The sequence below is a fragment of the Neurospora hispaniola genome (genome assembly GCF_033458365.1).
Source record: "Neurospora hispaniola strain FGSC 10403 chromosome Unknown B0T23scaffold_3, whole genome shotgun sequence".
NCBI lineage: Eukaryota > Fungi > Ascomycota > Sordariomycetes > Sordariales > Sordariaceae > Neurospora > Neurospora hispaniola.
The window spans coordinates 1,895,621-1,916,571 of record NW_026944408.1 but is presented as its reverse complement, the minus strand read 5'-3'; the positions used below and the strand labels follow the sequence as shown (position 1 = coordinate 1,916,571).

Sequence of the window (20,951 nt, the reverse complement as noted above, 5' to 3'; positions counted from 1 at the left end):
CGAGAAACCGGCACCGATACGAGACGTCTGGGCCCATTCCTTGCTAGAAACGTACCCGGGCGTGATAGTGACGGCCCGCTCTGTCAGCATTCGTTCTCTTCGTCCGCTGGCTTTTTGATGGTGGCTGGGAAAGTGGAAAAGCACTCTGCATCGGCCATCGAACGCTAGAGGTACATTAAGAAGGTACATTACCTACGGTAAGCCTCCCCCATCCTCACGATGCGCCAGCCAATCCACGGTTGGGTTTTTTGGTGGAATGGAGCCCCTGAAAAAAGACCCCCTGTCGGTATACAATCAAGCTTTCCTCAAGTGGGGTGCCACGTCTTGTCTTGTGCCTCTTTCTTTGAGGCCGCTGTTGAGCCGAGTCTGTGGAATGATCTTCCTACAACTCGGTCGGCATTCTGAGGTTTTACAGACGTCAACACCATGGCTCCAAGGTTCGTGGTTCGAAAAACATCTGTGCAGTCTCTAACACTCGGGACTGAGCAAATTTTTGTAAAATCCACAGCCATCTTCAGGTCTTTGACCATACAGTGCCACCTCTTCTTATCACCTGTCTATAACGCCCGTAAACTCCATTTCATAGTACCTAGCTGTTTCGCACAACATCCATCCATATCTGTTGCATCCAGGAAAAACAAAACAACGCAAAATGTACACATGTTCTATCCAGCCCTGCCTAAACCCCAAGGAATCACATGATGACAGAGAGACCAATCAGTACTGCCACAGCGCCTTGTGGTAGATGACCCTGGACCCCAGCATTTTGTACTCATAGTTCGTAATCCACGAATCGTTGGTCGACAGCTTCGCAAAGACGCTCGCTCCCTTCCAAACAACAACTTGTTCGTCCATCTCCCTCGCGCTCCTGCTCACCAAGATCCGCTCTGACAGGTCCGGACGACGTGCCTTGAGCTTCTCCTCAAGATAGGGCGCAAAGTGCGGGATCTTGGCACCACCACCAATAACCATGATGCTTCCCATCAGCTCCCTGACCTTCTTCTCATCACCCTTGGCGGCGTTCTGAATGCTGGTCATGATGGCGATGTCAAGAGGCACTACTGGCAGCACGGCGTCACGCTCTGCGGCCATCGACTTGGGAGTGCGCTGAACGGCCTCGGCTGGCATGCCGGGGACGGCTAATGTGTTGCTGCCAGCGCCAGTGCCATTGGGGGCCGCAGCGGCCCCACTCGTGGGTACTGGGGTAGTGCCATTCCGTCCACTGGGGGCGGGACTACCGCCGCCTGCTCCGAAGACGAACGGCGGTGGAACGGGAGTGCTGGCGCCCTCTCCAGGAGCAGGCGATGGCGCCTTTGATGTGCCAGGGGTTCCAGCCGCGGTGTCGCCGCGCGCCAAGAAATTGAATGACAGCGGCTTCTCCTTGCCAGGCGTAGCAAGATCATTCAACGCTCCCGCAAGGGTGTGTGCATTAAGGCTGGGAGCGATGTGAGATAGGACGGCGAACTGGGCAGCTGATGTAGGGTCATCGGGGACTTCTACATCGTAGGCGTTATACGACCTCTCGATGAGCTTCCTCCTGCCTCTAAGCTTGGTGCTGTTGTCAAAGATGGAAGGGTCATAAAATCCCATAGGGGCCAGGATAACCTCATCGTAGAATTTGAACTGGTATTTGCGAGTGGGCTGGTTGGGGGCGCGCACGTGGAAATCGGAGTTCTGGACAGATATGTTGGCCTGTGATAGCGTGCAGTACTTGATCTTCAACTCTTCGGCTAACAAGAAGTCGTATCTTCGGCGTAGATTGATTTCCTGGTATGGGAAGTTGTCGTAAAGCATCATCTTGATGAATGTTTCGGTGACATCGTAACCGCCAAATTTCAGGTTGATGCGAGAGTCCTCGATGCACAGTCCATCCTCAACACAGGTGATGGACGTTTTTTGTGCGCCGACGTCTACAACACAGGCCTGTGTGTAGCCGGCACCGAATGAAGCCGCCATGCTTTCTTGTATGAACGAAATCTTGCTGAACTCGAACCACTCCACGCAAAGGTGTAATATTTGCTCCACATACTTCTTGTCGTACAAATCTGGGATGACGAAGACGCAGCTATACTGCTTCCATTCGGTACTTCGCTTGAGACCCAAATCATACCGTAAGGCACGATCAAGTAAGGTCTCGATGTCGTTGAATAGATGGGCTTTTGTGGGATAGTCGTCTTCATTCATCCAGCCGTGCTGTATCGGCCACCATAGCTTGAATTTGGGGTTGGAATCGTCCGGAATGCGTAACGCCTGTTGTCCAATGAACACGGAAGCGTTCGAATCCGGGTCTTCCAGAGTCTTGACATCGGTCCAGTCTACTTGAAGAGGGTCATTGTGGGTAGAGATGACTTCGGCCTCTGTTCGGCGGTTGAAGTTGAGAACCAGATCTTTTGAGTTGGGGAGAACCTTGCGCCTGTTTGCGCGCATGTCGGTCTTGAGGTCGTTGCACATTTTTTGGTACTTCTTGGACCAGTCTTCGCCGTATTGCTGCTCGGTCGTCCTAGCTTCGAACTGCCTCCTCGGTAGCGCTTCGTACATCTCCGACTCGGTCTGGGGGTACTTTGTCGCGAGGACCATGGGGATGGTTTTCGGAAGCGCGTCGCTCGCGAACCCGATTCTGAGGTTTTGACTTCCGGGGTGTATAACGATGACCTTGGACGGGTCGGCATAGGCTGTGGCTGTCGGCCCATCATCGCCCTGTAGCTCGTCGAGAGGGAGAGGCACTTCGCCATTGGTGTAGTTGAGGGCGCGATCGCGGTCCTTGGCACTTTGTACAAGCCGGTCTCTGTTGAGTTCACTCTGGAGTCTGAGCGAAAGGATCTGGTCATCTCGCTTCATGTAATCACTGCGAAGGCATTGTCAGCATGCTGGACTTTTTCGTTGGTGAGGATTAGGACGTGAGGGTATGGTCCGTACGTGTAATAGTTCTTTTGGTTGATGGGAACGACGTCGGGCCAACTTGTCTGCTTCATGCCATTGTCGGTGCGCTCCAACCCTGACCGTAGCTATTAGTGACTGAACATACAAAGACATTGGTTGAAGAGCGAGAGCACCTACCTTCCCGCAGGAGGACGCGTTCGCTGACTTTCCCGACCATATTGAATGTTGATGCCTCCCTGGATGTGCCAATCGAGTGGTCTAAATGCGCGGTAAACCTATAGTCGAAAGATCACGCGCTTTGTTGATCGATTAAGGCGGTGGCAGTCACGGTGCAGCGGGACGTTTTCCGCAAGTGCGCGCCAAGTGGAGGGGTGGAGGTGGTGATATTGGTGATGCTGTCGATGTACCGATTCCGTGTTTTGGTGTTGAGGTAAAGTGGGAGTTGCGGCGGTGCGGTCGGCCGGCCGGGAATGCTGACGGCGGACGTGGGCCTCGTCTGTGTTCTCTTGGTTCGCCTTGATTCGGACGGGTCAGTCCGATAAATTTGGGGTTGATTGAGTTTGGCGGCCGGTGCACTCAACACTACACGATAGACAAATGTTTTGGAAACCATCCACAACGTTATTCGTCCTGCGAGGCTGGCCAGACATGCACTCCCCAGTTAAGGTACCCCGTTGTCCCTGGTCCGTCGTGGGGCTTTCAGTACCGCGCTAACGCCGTCCAGGTTTAGCTTCTTTGAAAGGCTGAGCAGGGGGGGTTCCAATGGAGCTGTTCGTGCCATTCCGGGCTGCGACCGCGGAGTGAGGTTCACCTCGACAGCACCGACTTTTTCGACTGCATTCACACTTGCAGCGTTCACTTGAATTTCGCTCCTTTCGCTCACACAATTTGCTTGCATGTCCGAGCCTACATGTACCTAGATCACGGCAAGTCTCGACCTCTGCACTCAGAAGCTGAGGCTGACGTCCACATGTTGATCGTCCTACAGCCAGTGCATCAAGACCGCATACAGACCGATGTTGAATCACGTTGTGCTTTGAGGCTCGTCTCGAACAAACAAAGGCCGTTCAATGCCTACCTCTAGTGGAAATCAAGGCCAGCTGCAGTCTGCGCCCTTGCACGGCAGTTATCCATTCGCGGCCGGCAATTAACCTTGACCTGCCAGCTGACAATGACGTCGTTTCCTGATCGGCATTGCTCACAGCAGCTTAACAGACCGTTTCGCGAATCGCGAGTGTCTCGCGCAAGCGCATCTGTCCCTTTGGCAAGTGAGATTAATGGCCAGTCAGCAGGCAACGACACGATAATAAAGAGCAAACTGAGACAATTACCTACACTCACCTTAGAACGGCCACGTTACACATTTGGCGTTTATTCATATCTTCGGATAACCCCGCCCACGAAGAATCTAACGTACTAACATCTCACTGCAACTGATACACTTTCACACAATCCAGTGATTCACTCGGCTCCATTGACCGCACATCCTGTTTACATCCTCACGATCTTAGGTATCAAGCCACTTGAAAATATGCCTCCGATAAACTTGCACATCCACAGCCCCATCAACGCAGCAAAAGCGTCTGATCCGCAGGACACCAAGACCGCAACTCCAGAGGGGCAGTCAAGCTCAGGAACAGTTCCCAACGCCGGCCCCGATCCCCAACCCACCGGGACCGCCACTCTCAACCAGCCTACGCCCACCTACCTCACCTCCGACCGGACTCCTCCACCTCCCCAGCCCGGGGCAGTCCCGAGTCTTCCCGCCCAAACCGCGGGGACTGGCACAGCAGCCACCCAAGGGCAAGACGTTGAATATGCCCATCTCCCCCCGCAACCATCGTCTCAATACTACCCAGGGAATCCGGCAGCACCAGCACCACATGGCCCAATAACCAGTCCACCGCACCAAATGTCCATCCCCCCACCAACCGCTTCCTACAACTACTCCCAACACGGAACGTCTACCACCACCATCCCACCACCTCCCACGAGAACCCTTCCGACCTATCTCCCTGCTGGTGCTTCCCCGGCTGAGCTTGGCCTTGGACCCAGACCTAGAGCTGGATCTGGATCCAGAGGAGGAGACCTCTCTCATCCTCCCGGGTACCAACAAGACGCCATGGCGTCGGATATGAACCAGGCGCAGCGCGCAGCGCACGAATATGCTGCTTCTCAAGGAGGTCACGGTCACGGTCACGGTCACGGTGGCGATGACGACGACGAAGGGGTCTGGAACTCGGCGAAGAAATGGATTCAGGATGCAGGGGCAAAGGTGGCGGAGGCGGAGAGTGAGGTATGGAAGAGGATCAATAACCAGAAGTAATGAGGGATGGGGCCTGCCATACAATACTCGGTGGGGGCCCGGACATTGTAGTGTCCGTGACTCGGTGGAGAAGGGGAAAGTGGAGGTTTCGAGTCTGTTGAGGTGAGGGTGTGTGGTGTCGGGAGTGTTCGGACTGGAATGACATGTTCGTCGGCCTGGTTGTTTCAAGATAGACCGAAAGATGGAAATTTTCTCTAATGGGTAGGAAGTGGGAAATAGTATTCCTCCATATTAAATAACAACTTCTGCTGTTCACATGCGGCATGAGATTTGGAATGTGATGAGGGAAAATGGCCAAGAAAAACACTTCGTTGTGTATCATTGCATTTGGGTACTCGACATAATGGCTGGAATTTAAGGCGTGGCCAATTCATGTCAATCGTTGCCAACAAGACTAATTGGAAAGACTTGATAATTGTTGAACAATAACCGTGGCCCCGGAATTTGCTTCCAGCATCCATGTGACCATCGATGTCCAAAGCCCTGTCCTTGAACGCATACTTTTATTCGATTTGGGGACAACGCATGACAGACAGCAATAACAAGAGAGTGTAAAGAGAAAAGCAAATGCAGAGCAATTACAACGAGGGAAGAAAAAGAAAAAAAAAAAAAAAAAAAAAAAAAAAAAAAAAAAAAAAAAAAAAAAAAAAAAGGGCGGGAAAGTAGTGAGTGGCTGTACAGCTGTGGATTGAACGCGCGGGTTCGGGAGAAAGAAGGAGGAGCGGAAGGGAGGAAAGTAAAGGAGCGGGCGACAACCGAAACTGCTACGCCATCCAACCAGCTTGCCACGGAAGTGATGACGGGGGAAAAGATACATATACCCTCCCGCAGGTGCTAGGTTACGGGCTATGCCCTCTAGGTCGCAGGCCCAGTCGAAAAGTTGGGATGAAGAATGGGCGGGAGGGCAGCATGGCAACTAGATCTACACCGTCGAGAGGTTTGTGTCCAGCTATAGGTAGTCATCACTTGGGAACTGGTCAACTGAACTGAAACTGGATCGTAATAGGAGGGCATTGCATCAAGATAAGCATATGATTCAGCTTGCCTTTATCAAATGCTCGTTCGAGTCTTGCTTGTGAAAGCTTTGTAAAGGCTATATTACCTCTTGCTTCTTCCATGAGCTAGCTCTTTTACGCAGATACCAAGAAACATCACACTTGCCCAGACGGAGGCTACATAACTCAACATGATAATGGTAAATCATCCGAATTATGTGCCAGCGCTAACGGAGGCTACAATATGGCTTGCAGCCTGTGAGACAGCTTAGATAAAATCACTTGCTTATCTCACGGAATCAAACCTCAATCCTGAACATAGTCGCCTCAATTTTGGAATCCAATTTGTATGACTCCTAATTAAACAGGGGCCAGTCACTGGATCTTTGAAAAAAGAGGATAGATGGGGCGGGATAACGTATCTCAGCAATTCTTATTCAGTCTATCGAAACAATTGGTGATATTCGCCTTCGAAATCGCAATTCTGAGTATACTGTGCTTAGGGACGTTTAACCTCATTGGCCTGATCATCAACGAGCGAGTGTTGTTTATAGCTGCCCCAGCCAATTCATCATGGCTTCGTTATGCCCCGAAATGGGAGGTCACCGTTGTGTGTTCAGTGATCTGATATAAGGTACTATTCACTATGACAGTGATGTGATCTGTGAGGAGGAAGAAATGATTTCTTTGGGTCTGTCTCGTAAGAAGAAGTTTTGTTATTGATTGTAAACACATGGACGTTTACGATACTCACTTCTTGTTTCCGCTTCCATGTTTCCAGCATTACTACTACCTGTAACGGTAATGCGTGTACCAGTAATCCACGCTCTGCCCCCTTCCACGGACTATCTTAACTTCCATGACAGAAGACCCTGGCGTTACATAAGCTCGGTACAAGCATGGAAATTCATGGTGGTATTAACGGCGGCCTCCCGAGAGTGTGAACGACATCAAGTGCTGAAGGTTTCCAGACACTTGAACCAAAACAGCGAGTATATCCCCATGCCCCTGACCTCAACAAATTTTTCCTTGAGAAAAAGTACTTCATCTTATCAGATCCGTCTGAACGGGAGCTGATGTTCGAGCGCAGAGGCCCGGACATGGATCGAACCAGGCTAGGATCCCGTCGTCTAGAAGGTATGTAGACACTTAACTGTATAGAGATGCCGGTTCAACCGATTCCGTTGATTGTTCATGGGTCAATTTGCCTTTTCAGGAGACTGTTTACATGGTTTTGATGCTTTCTCGTACTGGAAACACCGAGTGTCGGGTCATTGGTGAACTGTGATTTTACACTTGCGCCAGCATGACCAATCGGATCAAGGTATATCAACGTGAGCGAGAGCCATGGGACACTCGAATGAGTCATCCGAGCATCTGGTTCCTGCGTTGGGAAGCAAGCCTTACATACTGTCAAGACATTAAGTAAGCGGAATATACGTCTGTTTGCGTTCATAGTCCGAGGCTCTGGCTTGAGCGTCTTTCTTTGTACTCTTCGGCCATAGACATGCGTTTTCACCACAACCCGTGATTGCCATGACGTGAGCCACGAAAACGACGTGGAATCTTGCCGGAAGTGGTTCTCGTCTTGGTGGTCTCGGTGATCCCGCGAGACGCGTATCGTGATCCCTGGCGGTGAGCATTTGCCCTACAGGAACACTCGTCGATACCTGGGCCATGCATGGGCGGAGAGACAGAAGGATGCCGTCATGCGTGAAATATTGTCCGCCATGATTTACATAAACTCGGAGCTATAGACAGCGAGTTCCCTTATGGCTAGACGGCAAACAATTTCCCAAAACAGCACTCATTGTTATGCGTGGCGCGCCCAAGCGGAAGAACAACTGCGCTGGCGTTGGAGCGGATTTTCTGAGAAGCTCCACTGATCAAGGACGTGGAATGTCTCTAGAAGAAACACTAGCGTCCGAGCGGCAGAAAGGGTGGGAAGCAACTGGCGATCAAGCGGGGCGATGAAGTTGTAGCCTTGAAGCCTTGATCCTCCGACTTTGAGAAATTGGGAAACTTGAAGCTATTCTTGGAAATTGCTTGTGATGCGTAGGCAACGCACAGACAGACCGTTGTTGTTTTGTTGACCCCAAGAAGTATAGTCTAGATCTGTGCCATGGCAGAGGAAATCAGGACGAAACAAAATGGGGTAGTGTTCTCACTGCTTTGAGGAAATTGACGGGGCACGCGCAGTGTGGGTGAGAGGCGCGCTAGAGAAAACCCCCCATCGGCGGCTGTCATTTTGTGGTCCAGATGTGGTCCAATTGACGATCGTGGGGTGATTACTTGTCTCTGACATGACTTCCAAACAGCTTCTCTGTTTTGTTTTTTTTGACCGGAGTGGTCATTCGGACCGCTAATTCCTGTTGAGTCCTTCCACTTCTCTGGAGCTAGAGGCGGCTGGTGGTGGACTATTCGCAAGGTGAGGTGAGACCTAGAAATACGAACTCGAGAGATGGATGGATGGATACAGTATCACCAACTGTACAACATGTATGTAGGTATCGATGTTGGAGGTCACTCATCCAACGGAGAATTTGGAATGCGGGCGGATGATTGCGCAAAAGAGCGCCTCGAGGTTCTTCACCCCGCTTACCTACACAACGAAGGCAAGAGGTCTGGAGGCGGTTGAGGTGAACCCGTCTCTTTTGGTGCGTGCCAAGAAAGGTACCAATGGTGACATCGGGGCATGCGGGGCTAGAGTGCTGCAAGTAGGGTGGTGTGCGACTGCCTCCTGCGACAGATCTGAGACGTTCCTGCCCCGCGAGCCCCGGTTGCTCCCCCGGCCCACTCCTTCCTTACGCCTGGCATGTCCATGGTGTCATTAGCTTGAACAGCCCTTTCGCTTTTCCATCCAGGGGCATCCGCTTGCCCAATTCCAACCAGTCAGTCTCTTTCCAACCTACCAACCCGCACACAATCTCCTTGTTCCTTCTCTCGACTCAGTCATTCGTTCCCTCTCCAACAACCTCTCCAACGTCGGCTTGTGGCTCAACACCCACCAGCCCGGCCAACGAATCGCAGCCGTCTCCGAATCCCCGCATCCACAATCTGCAGTCGGCAAGACGGGGTTTCCCCTGCCGGTCCTTGGAGTCCACCCAAGTTCCTCAATTGAATTTTGCAAGAACAAAACCCACCAAACCCCTTGAAAGGATCGAAATCGAAACCGTACTCCCTGCCTGCCTCGAGCGATCAGGAAGCCCAAGGAGGATCAAGACACGGGTGACGCGGATCATCCTCCCTTTGATGTTGGAACTTGCTATTTTTGCCCTCCTGCCCTGCTTCCCCTCAACACCTCCCTAGACACTGGGCCAGCCAGCATCAAGCCACTGAACCAAAAGAGGCTTACGCTACCTCCTTGTTCCGACCGCAATGAGACTGCTAACCCGCTCTCAACACTAGCGTAATCCTTACTCCAAATTTTGTCTTCTTCAATCTCGGCCCTCAGGCTTCAGCCAGTCCCGAGCTGACTCGCCCTGAGCAACCTCAGCTTCTAGCGCCGACCTGACGAATTCATCATGGCTTGTGTCAAGTTTCTGAGTAGCGAAACCCTAGATTCACGAACTTGGGAAGAGTTGCCGATCACGAAACCCACACACGCGTCGCCATGTCCGTCCTGGTTTTGCACTTCCGATGCTGAGAGACCGGGGCTTGCTTTGCTGGGTTAGGTCTCAACCTGCTATTTCGATGTTGTTGTCTCGCAAAACAACAACATTCGATCAAGTTGGATACACAGGCAGTCACGCTTGATTGTTGAACCTGGACTTCGAGGCAAAGGGCAGGCTTGCAAATCGTCATCACAACCTTTGAGCACCATGCCCGCCTGTCAAAATATTATTCCATTCGTACATGGCCGGCCTGGCTTGCCCTGATGCCTTACGGTAGCGATCTAATTGCTTCAAGCCGGACTGAAAACTGAAGTCAGTCTGCTTACGTTCCATTTAACGGGCGCCAGAGGGACGGAAACGACGGAAAATTCTAGTCCTCTACAGCCTCGTACACCATCCTACTCCCGCGAAGCATCCTTTTCAACATCCAATTCTTAAGCTTAGACCACCATCGGCCTGGAATCCGGATCATCCAAGACACGGAAAACTAGGCCTGGCTGCCACCTATTACCGACAAGAAGGCATGGATCTGAAACAAGCCACCCACCCATCGGTATCTTTTCGCGCCCTACACAGACAGTTCTGGGTACATGGATGATGACCCCCATCTCATCTTCACTTTGCTAACCATACACACTCCTGACCGAAAAGGGCTTAGAGGCCTTCTCTGACAACCCCTTGCCCTGTGCTGCTCAGAATGGGTGGCTCTTCCTGGTAGGGGAGAGTCCCGGTCAAGCCCCTGGCTAGTAATCGGGCTAGTAGCCACTTTGGTCTACGTTGCTTCCTCACTACTTTTTAACCAAATTGCTTTTCGGGCCATTTGGCCATCAAGACTTTTACTTTGGGAATCTGACTTGCCAATGTTTTAGCCTCATCATCTATTGCCAAACAAAGCATTGATCTGTAGGCTAGGCACCTGGTCCCTGCTTGGGACAATATCATCTCATACATGGCTCCTTCTGCCCCGTCTTCGATGGGTACACGCAACCCTGTCCGCGTCTACCCTTGTCGCCTGTCTTCTTCCCAAAGGAACAGGCCATACAGACATCTCGTGCACCACCTGTTATCCACGTTCATAGACGCAGGCAAGCCTGTACCATGTATCAGAGATCCGGCTTAGCTGCTACCGGTGTCCCTAACCTGGCCTCGCTGGACCATTAGCCGTCCAGGGGTGCTTGTGTCTTGGTATATGATAGATTTCTTTTATACCTACGGCATGTCAGTGTCCCCTCACTGGTCTCTTCCTTTTGCTACCTTCCCGTCCATTCATTCTCGATTTCTCACTGGCTACCCGACCCTCTTTCACTACCACCAGTCCTTACTATTGCTTGCTGGCTTATAATACACCTAGAGCAGGCTCTCTTCCTCTTGAATACCAGTGTGTGGGTGATGGTCTAACGGGTTGGCTTCGTACAACTCATTCCACTCCTTTCCTTCCAGCACTTCGGATCCTTGACATTCCTTTCACTTTGGGTAACCGCAATTTCACAACTTTCTTTTCTCTTTCCTTTCTGGTCATTCTGTTATTCCTCAAAGACGAGGTCCAACAATCCTTAACAACAATCGATATACACGAACCGCTCGTACCACCAATCAACCAGCCATCAACGCTCTCATTTACCACCGATCACTTCACCTACGCAGAAAGGCTCGCAGTGCTACCTGTATCCCTTCTCAGTCAAGACATCTTTCCACCTTGAGCTAGCTTCAACGCCGTTATACATTGCGTAAGTTCAACCATGATCCCTGGACGTATGTTCATGCTAACATCCACAGCTGTGCCCGTGGCTTCCGGTCAACAATCAGTGGGCCCGAGTGATCTTTTTGAAACTATCGAATAGCCATGGACGCAAACCAGGAGCAATCCCGCAGACGGCTGCCTTTTTCCTTTGGGTTCTCAAAGAGACAAGAAGTGTCTTTCCATCACCAAGATACCATATCCACTATGCCTGGGAACCAATTGACGACTGAGATGGAGGCGATGGCGCCTACTCATGGAATGTGGACAAACCCTACCTCTCATAGTATCAAGCCACGACCGGCTACCATCCATGAAGGATTCGCATATAGTATGGGTGGTGGCTTTGGAACTTTACCCGCGTGGACTCAACCCTCATTGAACATCCCGCAGGCGCAACACACCCCAAGCGACGCCATGTTCCCGCCGACCTCGATGCCTCACGAGTTCTACCCGCAAACGACAGGTGAGACGACCGAAACTACTAGGAAACAAGATGATGTGGAGGAGCTAACCGTTCCATTAGATGCATGGGGGCAGAGACATTGTGGAGAACATGTTGATATACCACCTTTGGACGAGGATCTTGCAATCGGTCAGGCATTCACTAGTGACGAGGTCGTTCCCATGGACCTTCAGTATCAGGGACATCAGCAGTTGGAAGGCGACCAGATGAACTATGATGGCGGAGTGAATCAGCGCAGAATGTCTGGATCGTCGTTCAGCTTGTCGACTTCGGGTGCCTTCTCCGACATGCCTTCGTACGACGAGTTCTCCGCCACGTTCTCTGACGCGCAGTCAATCTCCGATTACCGGCCGACCTCAAACAGGAACTCATACATGTCTTCAACACATCTCTCACCTGTCGCTTCTCCACGTATGACTCCTCAAACACGGTCGGATCTCGTACGGACACAGAGCAGAGGCCGCGCCTCGCCTTCTCCCCGGCCTGGAGCGCGCGCTGCTCCATACAGCGTGGATGGTGGCAGGAGTAAGAGATGGTCCACGGGATCTTACGGTACAGCTGCTAGCAGAAGACCTTCGCCTTTTGTCTATCATCACGGATCGCAAGAACCCTTCCACTCTCAGCCGCGGATGCCGACCCACCACTCCTCCCCAACGGTTGCTCAGCCTCAACTACCGCTCAGCTTTGGGAACCTACAGGCAGTACAGCAGAACCCCTATCTGCTTGGGAGCAATGGTCCAGTACTTCAGCATAGTAGCATGCTTCTTCCGTCGCAATTGCCATCGCATGGGTTCCACCCCGTGCAGCACCACTTTGAGCAGCCGCCTCCGCTGCTTTCTCATGGATTCTTCCGTATGCTTTCGAGCAATGCGGACCCGAGCTCTCTGCATCACCACTACGCAGACCTTTCGGATCCGCCTGATCTCTTTGCTGCCCTTCAGGAGGAACAACTCGATCCTCCCCCCGAAGATATGAATCCCGACGATCCCGAAATGGTCCCCCACGAGCAGGAGCTCAGGTTCGACGGTGATCTTTACACCCCTAAATGGGTACGTGGACACGGAAACAAAAGGGAAGGATGGTGCGGAATCTGCAAGCCAGGACGTTGGCTAGTGCTCAAGAATTCAGCGTACTGGTACGACAAGAGTTTTACACACGGCATTAGTGCACCGACAGGATGTCGTTTCCAGGAACCTCAAAAGATCAGGCGCATGGAAGGAAACCCGGAAGTATGGGAAGGCTTTTGTGGTACCTGCCGTGACTGGGTCGCGCTCGTGAGCAACAAGAAAAAGGGCACCACCTGGTTCAGGCACGCATACAAGGTATGTCAAGAATTATCTCTTCCATAATGAGTGCCTATTGCTAATAGTTATTCTGGAACAGTGTCATACCCACACGAAGATCAAAGAGACACCAAAGCGACGAAGGGGGAGCAGTCACACGCGACCATCAAGCATGATCAAAGGTAAAGCCGAACCGCAGATCTCTAGCCCACTGGGAGGTCAAATGCAGGACAGCTCGATTGCGGAAACACCTTCCCTATCCCAGACGTCGGGAGAGAGCCAATTCGAGCAAGCATAAGAGGATCAATGTCCATCATTGGCGGCACCATCAATCCAGCCTCTGCACCGCTGCCATCCACCGAGCCACAATCGAAGTTATGCCAAGCTCCCAAGTTAACTTCACACTCTGCCAATCTGCAAACGCCGCCAATACCTCCACACAATGGGCGTCGCCACAACGAGCACGCCCAGGTCACATCTGCCCCTCGTCCTTGGCCTGCCAACAATGCTGGAGTGGCCGATTATCAGTGATCGTCCACCACGGTCGATTAGTCGAGAGACTTCGATTGGAATGGGTATCACTACACCCACTCCACATCTTTCCTTTATTTACTCCCCTATTCCCCTTTTTACAGCTTCATGAACATAGTTTGCTCACTGAACCATGTGGTGTTCCTAAGGTGCTCACAAACCATGGTCTGTTCTTTCCTCATCCCCAAATTCGCTTGTTGAATCTCATATTTTTACGGAAGCTGGCTACCACGAGATGTCGTTATGATCATACACGGAAATCAGAGAAAGCGGAAAGCAAGTACACACAAACAACTCCTCGGGAATGGAGTATGATTTAGAATTGGGGCTCAGGGCGATTCACTAGATACCTTACCTAGACTGGCACACTTTCTTATGATGTCTCTTTTTTCTCTATAAGCCGACCTGATCTATTCAACGCGGGCGTCGCGAATATGATTCAGTGCGCGGAGGTGATGTGGTGGAGGATACCCGATTTCCTTATTTCCGTCTTCCTGTTACTCGTTTCCTTGGCTTCTAATTGTCTATTCGAAATTCTTATAACCTTCTATACTCTCATTTGTCCCCTTAATGCACGGGGCTTTCCCCGTATACCCCCTCCCTTTTTTGATGGTTATTGTTGTAGGTTCGTGCTAGGCTTCTTCGCAGCTCTAGAAGAGCGAAATGATACCCAAATACAACTAAGCTGATGACCACCATAATCACCGGAACCCGACAAGCTACACAAGTGCCAGACGGATGGAAGTCGTACCGTATGACTTGTGTGCCTTGGTGAGCCCAGCTGGGCTTTGGTTTGGTTTGCGTTGCGGACCACTAGTGTAGATTTTCGACTTGACAGGAGCTACCTATGCACGGTTGCCCATACGACCGGGCTGAGGTAAACAAACAAACAAACGCATAAAGTGACGTATGCGCACTAGTTGTTCCACCTGGAAACAAATTTTTTTTCTTTTTTCTTTTCCACATCCCCCCCTTACGATTCATGAAAATCCACTTCAAAACCATTACTGGATATTTTATAACCCGGCACATGTACCAAGTATCATACTCGACTAGTTCTGTATGTGCGTAGCAGAGTCGCAAGTCTTGGGCATTTGTGTACTGGTACGTAAAAGGTATTCTAATTTTGTACACTACAAACGCTTGTCGGCCTTGCGGACCCTAATGGCCTCTGGTGCCACCTGGCTGGCAGGGGTTTAAAGTGCTTGCATGACAGTCCAACAGACGAAAGCTGGGATGGGATGATGGCTCGAATGCAGCTGTGCAATGGAAAATCAAATGATGGTATTACATCAGATTTGTGTACAGCAAGTACTAGAAGGATATTCATCGAAACCGACATTTGTTGAAAGGCTTTACATCCACAGTCTGCAGTGACATCTAATGTTATGTTCGATAGGGTCATCACAGACAAATAGATAGCAAGGGAGCGAGAACGCTCCGAGGCCGACGGAAGGAAGATGCACCACATGTTCGCCAGGCACGGCTAGTGTCTGATTGGCACGCTGCACGCTATACAGACGTGATAGGTAGGATGAGAGGGCCGGAATAAGTAAGGCAGCAAAGCCCAAGTTGAGAACACCTTTCCTATTGAGCAACAGCTTGAGGTTCTTCACCGCCCGCGCAGCTCAGTCACGATGACAGAAAAAAAAGAACGAAAGAAAAAAAAGTTCATGGATGCAAGAGAAAACATTGCCTGCCACTCCACTCCAGTAACATGGAGTCGTGCGTTTCGGAGCGGTTCTATGGCATCCACATGGAAAATCGGCAACCACCGGCGGTGCTCGGAGACGGGAGGGGGACGAGCGAAGACTCCACTGGCTTCCGGGTTTGGTTCGTCCCGAAACTTACGACAATGAATGTTCGGCCGAGCATTGAACTTGAAATCGGCTCAGGTAGCCCTGCGGCGCAACGGCGTTACGGGATTTCTGCCGGGTCTGAACGACACCATGGCTGATCTTTAAATATTTCATAATGTTCAGGCAAAGTGGCCCTACATATAAGGCGAGGCAAGCTGTGGAGGTGGTCAAGACACCGGCGTGAATCCGTGAAAGCACAGCGGGAAGAACTGACTGCATCCTAACGGTCTGATGCGTCGTCCGAGCTTCTTATGTTGACTCATGTCGTCGTCCCTTGGAAAAATAACGGCAAGATGTGCAACATTCCTGCTGAAGGAGACCGACACAATTTCTCAGACATTTGCCAGGGATAGGTGGGTAGACAGGTGCCAGAAAAGCACGAATAATCATCGGCGTCGCCTGGAACCCGGACCGTTCCTGACCTGTCCCCAACCCGGCAACGGGTGCATGGGCATGCAGACAACGGCTGGCTGCCCGTGGCTCTGTCCCCTTGTGCCTTGTGCAGGCGATGGCAGGTGTCATCTTGACTGAACACCTACTCTAAGTGGAGCATAGCTCAAGTAATTCGTTGCATCTATGAGCCAACTCGGTTTCTTACCACCTTTCCATTTCTCCCAATTTACTCAACCCTAACACCATGAATGCCCTGATTGTCACATCTGCCGGCGGAATATCCATTGGATCTTTTGTATATGTTAAATGGCTGAGCTGTAGCACAGGGAAGACCCTGATGAGCGGAGAGGGACAGCGGGGGTCGAGACCTGTGCCACCACCGAGGGCGCTTGCAAAGCACCTATCTTTTAGCACACACCTCAGGCGGTAATGCCTGCATGCAGGAGGTACCGGTAAGGTATGGAAACGCAGAAGCAACGGGGAAGACGCAGGTTACAAACATAGTAGTAGTACACGATACCGTGACGAATACAGTAACTTTTTTTGCTTTCGAATTTCTCGCAACAAGCCGTCGTCCAGCCTGATGTTTTTCAGCCCCAGAGATACGGGGTCTTTTCTTGACCTTTTCCCTTCCTACACGATCTCGACCAGGCATTCCATCCCCGTCTTGTCCCGAGTCCTACTACATGCCGGATCGACTTTCGTTTTCCAACAAATCTCATGTTTTTTGACTTTCTTGATCTTCTTCCTCTTCTCCCTGTGTTACTAGGTGAGCCCACTGTTTGATAGCTCCCTCCAGCTGAAGCCCCTCCCTGACTTTACATCCATCCCTCATTTTCCGCTAGGACGACGTGCACTAACCAGAGGACTGTCATCTGCTTCACGTTCCCTATAGAGTCCCAAAACGTTCATAACGGTGGTCACGGCTACGATCGGCGAGGGAAACACACCAGCCCCAGATTCGAGTAATCATCAGGACAAAAAAAAGAAAGGTCCAAGAGTGGGATGGTCAACACAAGAAACAGCACGTAGACAAGACCGACCACCTACCGATTCCGATTTCCAGCCTCTTCAGCTTGCCATCAGCTCCGTAATCCATTCTCGGCCCTGTTCTATCCACACTATACCCGAAGCAAACGACTGAAGGATCTCTCTTCACCGTTTACATACCAGCCCACCCATCAGCAAATTTCCACCTCGACCTCAGATCGGAATTGGAATATATGTATGGCACAAGGCAGAAACTGATATGAGCGGGGATCAGCTGGCTTGCAGGTTAGCCAGTTCATACCACCATCTTGTTACTCCGGGCCCTCCTCCTTGAGAGACTGGCATCCCATCCCTCCCTTCTCATTGCTCCTCTTCTTACTGACCCTCTTGTCTTCGTAGCAGCTTTGGTGACCAAACCGCTCAGCCGTCTACACCTACCCGAACCCCGAACTCCAACACCTCGTCGAGCCCCCTCTTACACACGCCCAAGGACGACAGGAACTACGCTGAAGATACGGCGGGCTGGACTCCTGGGTTTGCCAAGGAGTATTCCGTCTTCATAAACACACCAGGATACTCTAGAGAAGCAGAAGGTCTGTCCGAAGAACTTGGCTCAAAGAAACCGGCCTTCATTTTGTCTGGCCAGAAGGCGTCGCTGTCAAGGGACCGGCTTCCTGCGGGGCTGACTGCTGCTTCTGCGAACCCCTCCTCCTCTCCAGATTCGGCACAGCTATCACCTTCGGTAGAGTCTTTGGTTGGTTTAAGCCTGCCCCGAGAGCCATTGGTCCTATCGAGCTTCAACAGTTTGGCGTTCTCGAACCAGCTGCCTCACCCTACACAAACCAGATCGGTTCAGAAGATATCACCCGATACCGCTGATCCACACCCAGCCCAGATTATAACACCTCCACCTTCACGTCACAAAGGCCAGCGCAAGCTTGCCGGTCGGCTTGACGCCAGCGTTATGCACAATGATCAGGACTTTGTCCAGCAAGAATACCTGGAGACATCCCATCAACTAGACATGGGCAGCTATATGACGAACCAAGGCGATATGTTTAACTTCCAGCTTTCCGGAACCACGACAGGCGATTTTGCAAACCCACAACCCTTCTGGGAGACGGATCCTAGCTTGGAGGTGATGGATATCGATTTCAATGGAGCAAGCAGCAGCCTGTTTCGACAGGAGCCGCACCCACCGTCCAGACCTATGAACTCACTGAACTGGGAAACTTCAGCCCCCAACCACTTTATTCCGGAGAATGTACTGGTCAATGGAGGTCGGGTTGTGTCAAGTGGTGGAAATGAACATGTCATGGTGTCTCAAGCGCCCATGCAGGCCCTGATGACCTCGTCAGCGGATCAAATCATGTATACTGGTACATATGCTACTGCTATCGATAACTCCTTTGGGATAATCAACACCGGCGTCGACCCGGGCCTCCTCTTCAGTCGGCCGTCGTCTGCTACTATGGATGCCTCCTTTGACGCCGTGGCACAAGGGTCGTCGCGAGGTCCATCCCGTCAGATATCTCAGGGCGCCCAGTCGGGAAACCAAGGTGCGTCAGTTGCAAAGGTGCCATTACGCGGTGAGCTACGTCGCTCAGCCAGTGAAAGGGAAATGGAGCCCCGAAAGAAGGACAAAGTACGAGCAACCTCTCCTGTCAAGCCCATCGGCCGTCCCGGGCTTGGGAGGAGTCTCAGTGAGAATAGAGGCAAGAGACCAGGCAGTCGAGCCATCTTGCCAGTGCTAGCACCGGCTCCACGTTCACAGTCTCAGTTATCCAACAGTTCTGGCTTGGGCATTAGTCGCCCTATTCTCTCACAGCCCGGTAGGTCAAGTGGCAGATTATCGCCGTTAAAGAGCAGCCATCAACGACTGCCCAGCCTTACATCTATTCCAGAAACGGCGGGCCCGCGGACAAGGACCCAGGCGAAGTTCACCATCGACGAGAACGGTCGGGCCCGTGTAGAGACGACGCTGGTCGTTGAACGCGACAACCCTATGACCGTTCGTAAGCGGACTAGTTCGCAATCAGTAGGTGGCTGTCGCCGCTGGTGTTCGGAAGACGACGAGGAGTCGTCAGCAGACGATGAGCCGATTATCATCCCCAGCAGAAACACTTCGTTTTCTATACCGGACCCCCGCAAATCGAGGACCGCTGTTAATTCTTCCAGCCACTCACAGCCAAACTTCAGTTTCAGTGCGCAAAGTACAACATCGTTGGGTTCTTTCCGATCTGACGGCGGGTTGCACGATCTGGGCGACGAAAGCGATGAAGAAATTCTCTTCAGCGAGATGACCCCGACCAGCAAGATGTCAGGCAATGCCGTCAATGAGCTCCTCAAGCTGCGAGAAGATCGGATGAGGCAAAAGCCTTCGCCCTCGATAATGAGACGGCTGACGTCCAGCAGCCACAGCAATAGCACCGGAACGAGTGTGAGCATGAACTTTGCCAGCCGCTTCACAGCATCGCCCACGGCACTGACTGAGGCGAGTTTACCTACGCCCTCGTCGTCCAATGCAACTGCTAGCGTCACCAAGATGCGTGCCGTGCGTTGTATTTGCAAAAGGCCTGATCTCGACCCAGGAAATGCCTTTATGGTTCAGTGGTACGTGTATTTTCCTTTTGTTCTCCTGCGTGTCAGTAAAGTATTAGTCAAGCAAAGCTAACAAGATGGGTTGTCAACTACACAGCGAATCGTGCGAGATGTGGCTACACGGTAGATGCGTGAAGATTACTTCGCAACGGGCAATGCCGTCCATCTATATATGCGCATACTGTGCGAACTTGAAGACGACGACATTCCCCATACAAGGCAGTGGCGGCGGCAATGGAGTTTATAGCAGCTCGTCACGGACTGTGAGACAATCCGCAGTCGTTGGGAAGGGGACACCAGGAGTAGGGACGACGATAAGGCCTACTTCAGGGTCGTCATTGGGGTCACCGCTGGCACATAAGTCGTCTTTCAAGTCATTTCGATGAAGAAGCTGTCTCAAATATATGGACTGCGGAAGGGAAACGGCATGACGTGCATGAAAAGCAGTACATTAAGCGAAAAAATATACTGGAAAAGATGGAAATAGGAAAGGAGCGAAAAGGTTTACTTTTGATTATCGAGAGCAGGTAACGCGACAGACAGCTAGCCATTCCGGAGAAGAACGAGCACGGAGCAGAAATGCACAATGATACCCGAGTCACCTGGAGCGGATAATGCTTATTTGTTGATGGTCATGTATGCCAAAATTTGATGTCGATGTAATGCTGCAGGCAGGCAGATGTCGTACTGGCGGTTTCTTTATTTTTGTTGACCTAGTTAGTGTACACTAAAAAGGGGTGACCGATGTGAAGTGTATACAAACTGATATGTTTGCGTAGATCATGTCGGGACCCGGCCTTGGATCCACAATCTGGGCTCCGGCTTCGCCCTGTCGGAGCCTCGCCCTCAAGAGCCGTATCCGGGCTTGGACAGAGGGACCGGACTAGAGGTAGGATCGACAGCAATTAGCTCCGGACAGCCGGTCCTTGGGTGAATGTCTTGGGAAAGGAAGCCATTCAAAGTCCAGACCCAAAAGCTGCGGTGTCGGCGGTAGCTCCGGGCCGTTCACAGGCTAAGCACCGGGAGCTGTCATCCGGAAACCTGGAGCTCAGGCGCCTGCTAAAAACCGGAGCTGGCAACAGCAAAGCGGGACCCGATCGGAGTTTGTAGAAGGCTCCAATCATGACTCTACAGCGAAAACTCGGTGAGTTCCCATAGTACAAAGCGCAAGCCGGTGAGGTGATTGGACCTCGGGCAAAGATTGTAAGAAGAAAAACATGCTGGCACGGGTCGGGAGCGCCGACTTCGGAAGGCGGGGTCGGCGTTGTGCGTGGA

At 51.6% G+C, this 20,951-nt stretch overlaps 4 protein-coding genes across 4 annotated transcripts; 3 read left to right on the top strand and 1 right to left on the bottom strand.

Moving 5' to 3' along the window:
• Positions 1 to 709: 709 nt before the first annotated feature.
• On the bottom strand, positions 710 to 3,343 carry B0T23DRAFT_111545 (actin-like ATPase domain-containing protein). Its single transcript, XM_062831865.1, has 3 exons — positions 3,058 to 3,343; positions 2,917 to 2,995; positions 710 to 2,845 (listed from the first exon to the last, which is right to left on the bottom strand). Exons 1-3 carry the CDS (start codon positions 3,095 to 3,097, stop codon positions 718 to 720), a joined length of 2,247 nt encoding a protein of 748 aa, XP_062693985.1. The 5' UTR covers positions 3,098 to 3,343; the 3' UTR covers positions 710 to 717.
• A 752-nt stretch (positions 3,344 to 4,095) lies between these two features.
• On the top strand, positions 4,096 to 5,303 carry B0T23DRAFT_111550 (uncharacterized protein). Its single transcript, XM_062831866.1, has one exon. The coding sequence runs from the start codon at positions 4,412 to 4,414 to the stop codon at positions 5,204 to 5,206; it is 795 nt and encodes a 264-aa protein (XP_062693984.1). The 5' UTR covers positions 4,096 to 4,411; the 3' UTR covers positions 5,207 to 5,303.
• A 5,969-nt stretch (positions 5,304 to 11,272) lies between these two features.
• B0T23DRAFT_111512 (uncharacterized protein) lies at positions 11,273 to 14,000 on the top strand. Its single transcript, XM_062831864.1, has 4 exons — positions 11,273 to 11,542; positions 11,592 to 12,019; positions 12,080 to 13,341; positions 13,403 to 14,000. The coding sequence occupies exons 2-4, from the start codon at positions 11,659 to 11,661 to the stop codon at positions 13,598 to 13,600; spliced, it is 1,821 nt and encodes a 606-aa protein (XP_062693983.1). The 5' UTR covers positions 11,273 to 11,542; positions 11,592 to 11,658; the 3' UTR covers positions 13,601 to 14,000.
• Positions 14,001 to 17,100: 3,100 nt separating this feature from the next.
• Positions 17,101 to 20,347, top strand: B0T23DRAFT_111481 (uncharacterized protein). Its single transcript, XM_062831863.1, has 4 exons — positions 17,101 to 17,360; positions 17,475 to 18,907; positions 18,980 to 19,688; positions 19,774 to 20,347. Exons 1-4 carry the CDS (start codon positions 17,335 to 17,337, stop codon positions 20,060 to 20,062), a joined length of 2,457 nt encoding a protein of 818 aa, XP_062693982.1. The 5' UTR covers positions 17,101 to 17,334; the 3' UTR covers positions 20,063 to 20,347.
• The last annotated feature ends 604 nt before the right edge of the window (positions 20,348 to 20,951 follow it).

Excerpts from the sequence above, each read along its gene's own strand:
- B0T23DRAFT_111545 (XM_062831865.1), bottom strand. The coding sequence starts at position 3,097 with ATGGTCGGGAAAGTCAGCGAACGCGTCCTCCTGCGGGAAG. Across the intron at positions 2,996-3,057 it reads ACGCGTCCTCCTGCGGGAAG|GGTTGGAGCGCACCGACAAT; the intron begins GTAGGTGCTCTC and ends AGCTACGGTCAG. Across the intron at positions 2,846-2,916 it reads AACCAAAAGAACTATTACAC|TGATTACATGAAGCGAGATG; the intron begins GTACGGACCATA and ends ATGCCTTCGCAG.
- B0T23DRAFT_111550 (XM_062831866.1), top strand. The coding sequence starts at position 4,412 with ATGCCTCCGATAAACTTGCACATCCACAGCCCCATCAACGCAGCAAAA.
- B0T23DRAFT_111512 (XM_062831864.1), top strand. The coding sequence starts at position 11,659 with ATGGACGCAAACCAGGAGCAATCCCGCAGACGGCTGCCTTTTTCCTTT. Across the intron at positions 12,020-12,079 it reads GTTCTACCCGCAAACGACAG|ATGCATGGGGGCAGAGACAT; the intron begins GTGAGACGACCG and ends CCGTTCCATTAG. Across the intron at positions 13,342-13,402 it reads GGTTCAGGCACGCATACAAG|TGTCATACCCACACGAAGAT; the intron begins GTATGTCAAGAA and ends ATTCTGGAACAG.
- B0T23DRAFT_111481 (XM_062831863.1), top strand. The coding sequence starts at position 17,335 with ATGAGCGGGGATCAGCTGGCTTGCAG. Across the intron at positions 17,361-17,474 it reads GGGGATCAGCTGGCTTGCAG|CAGCTTTGGTGACCAAACCG; the intron begins GTTAGCCAGTTC and ends TTGTCTTCGTAG. Across the intron at positions 19,689-19,773 it reads AATGCCTTTATGGTTCAGTG|CGAATCGTGCGAGATGTGGC; the intron begins GTACGTGTATTT and ends TCAACTACACAG.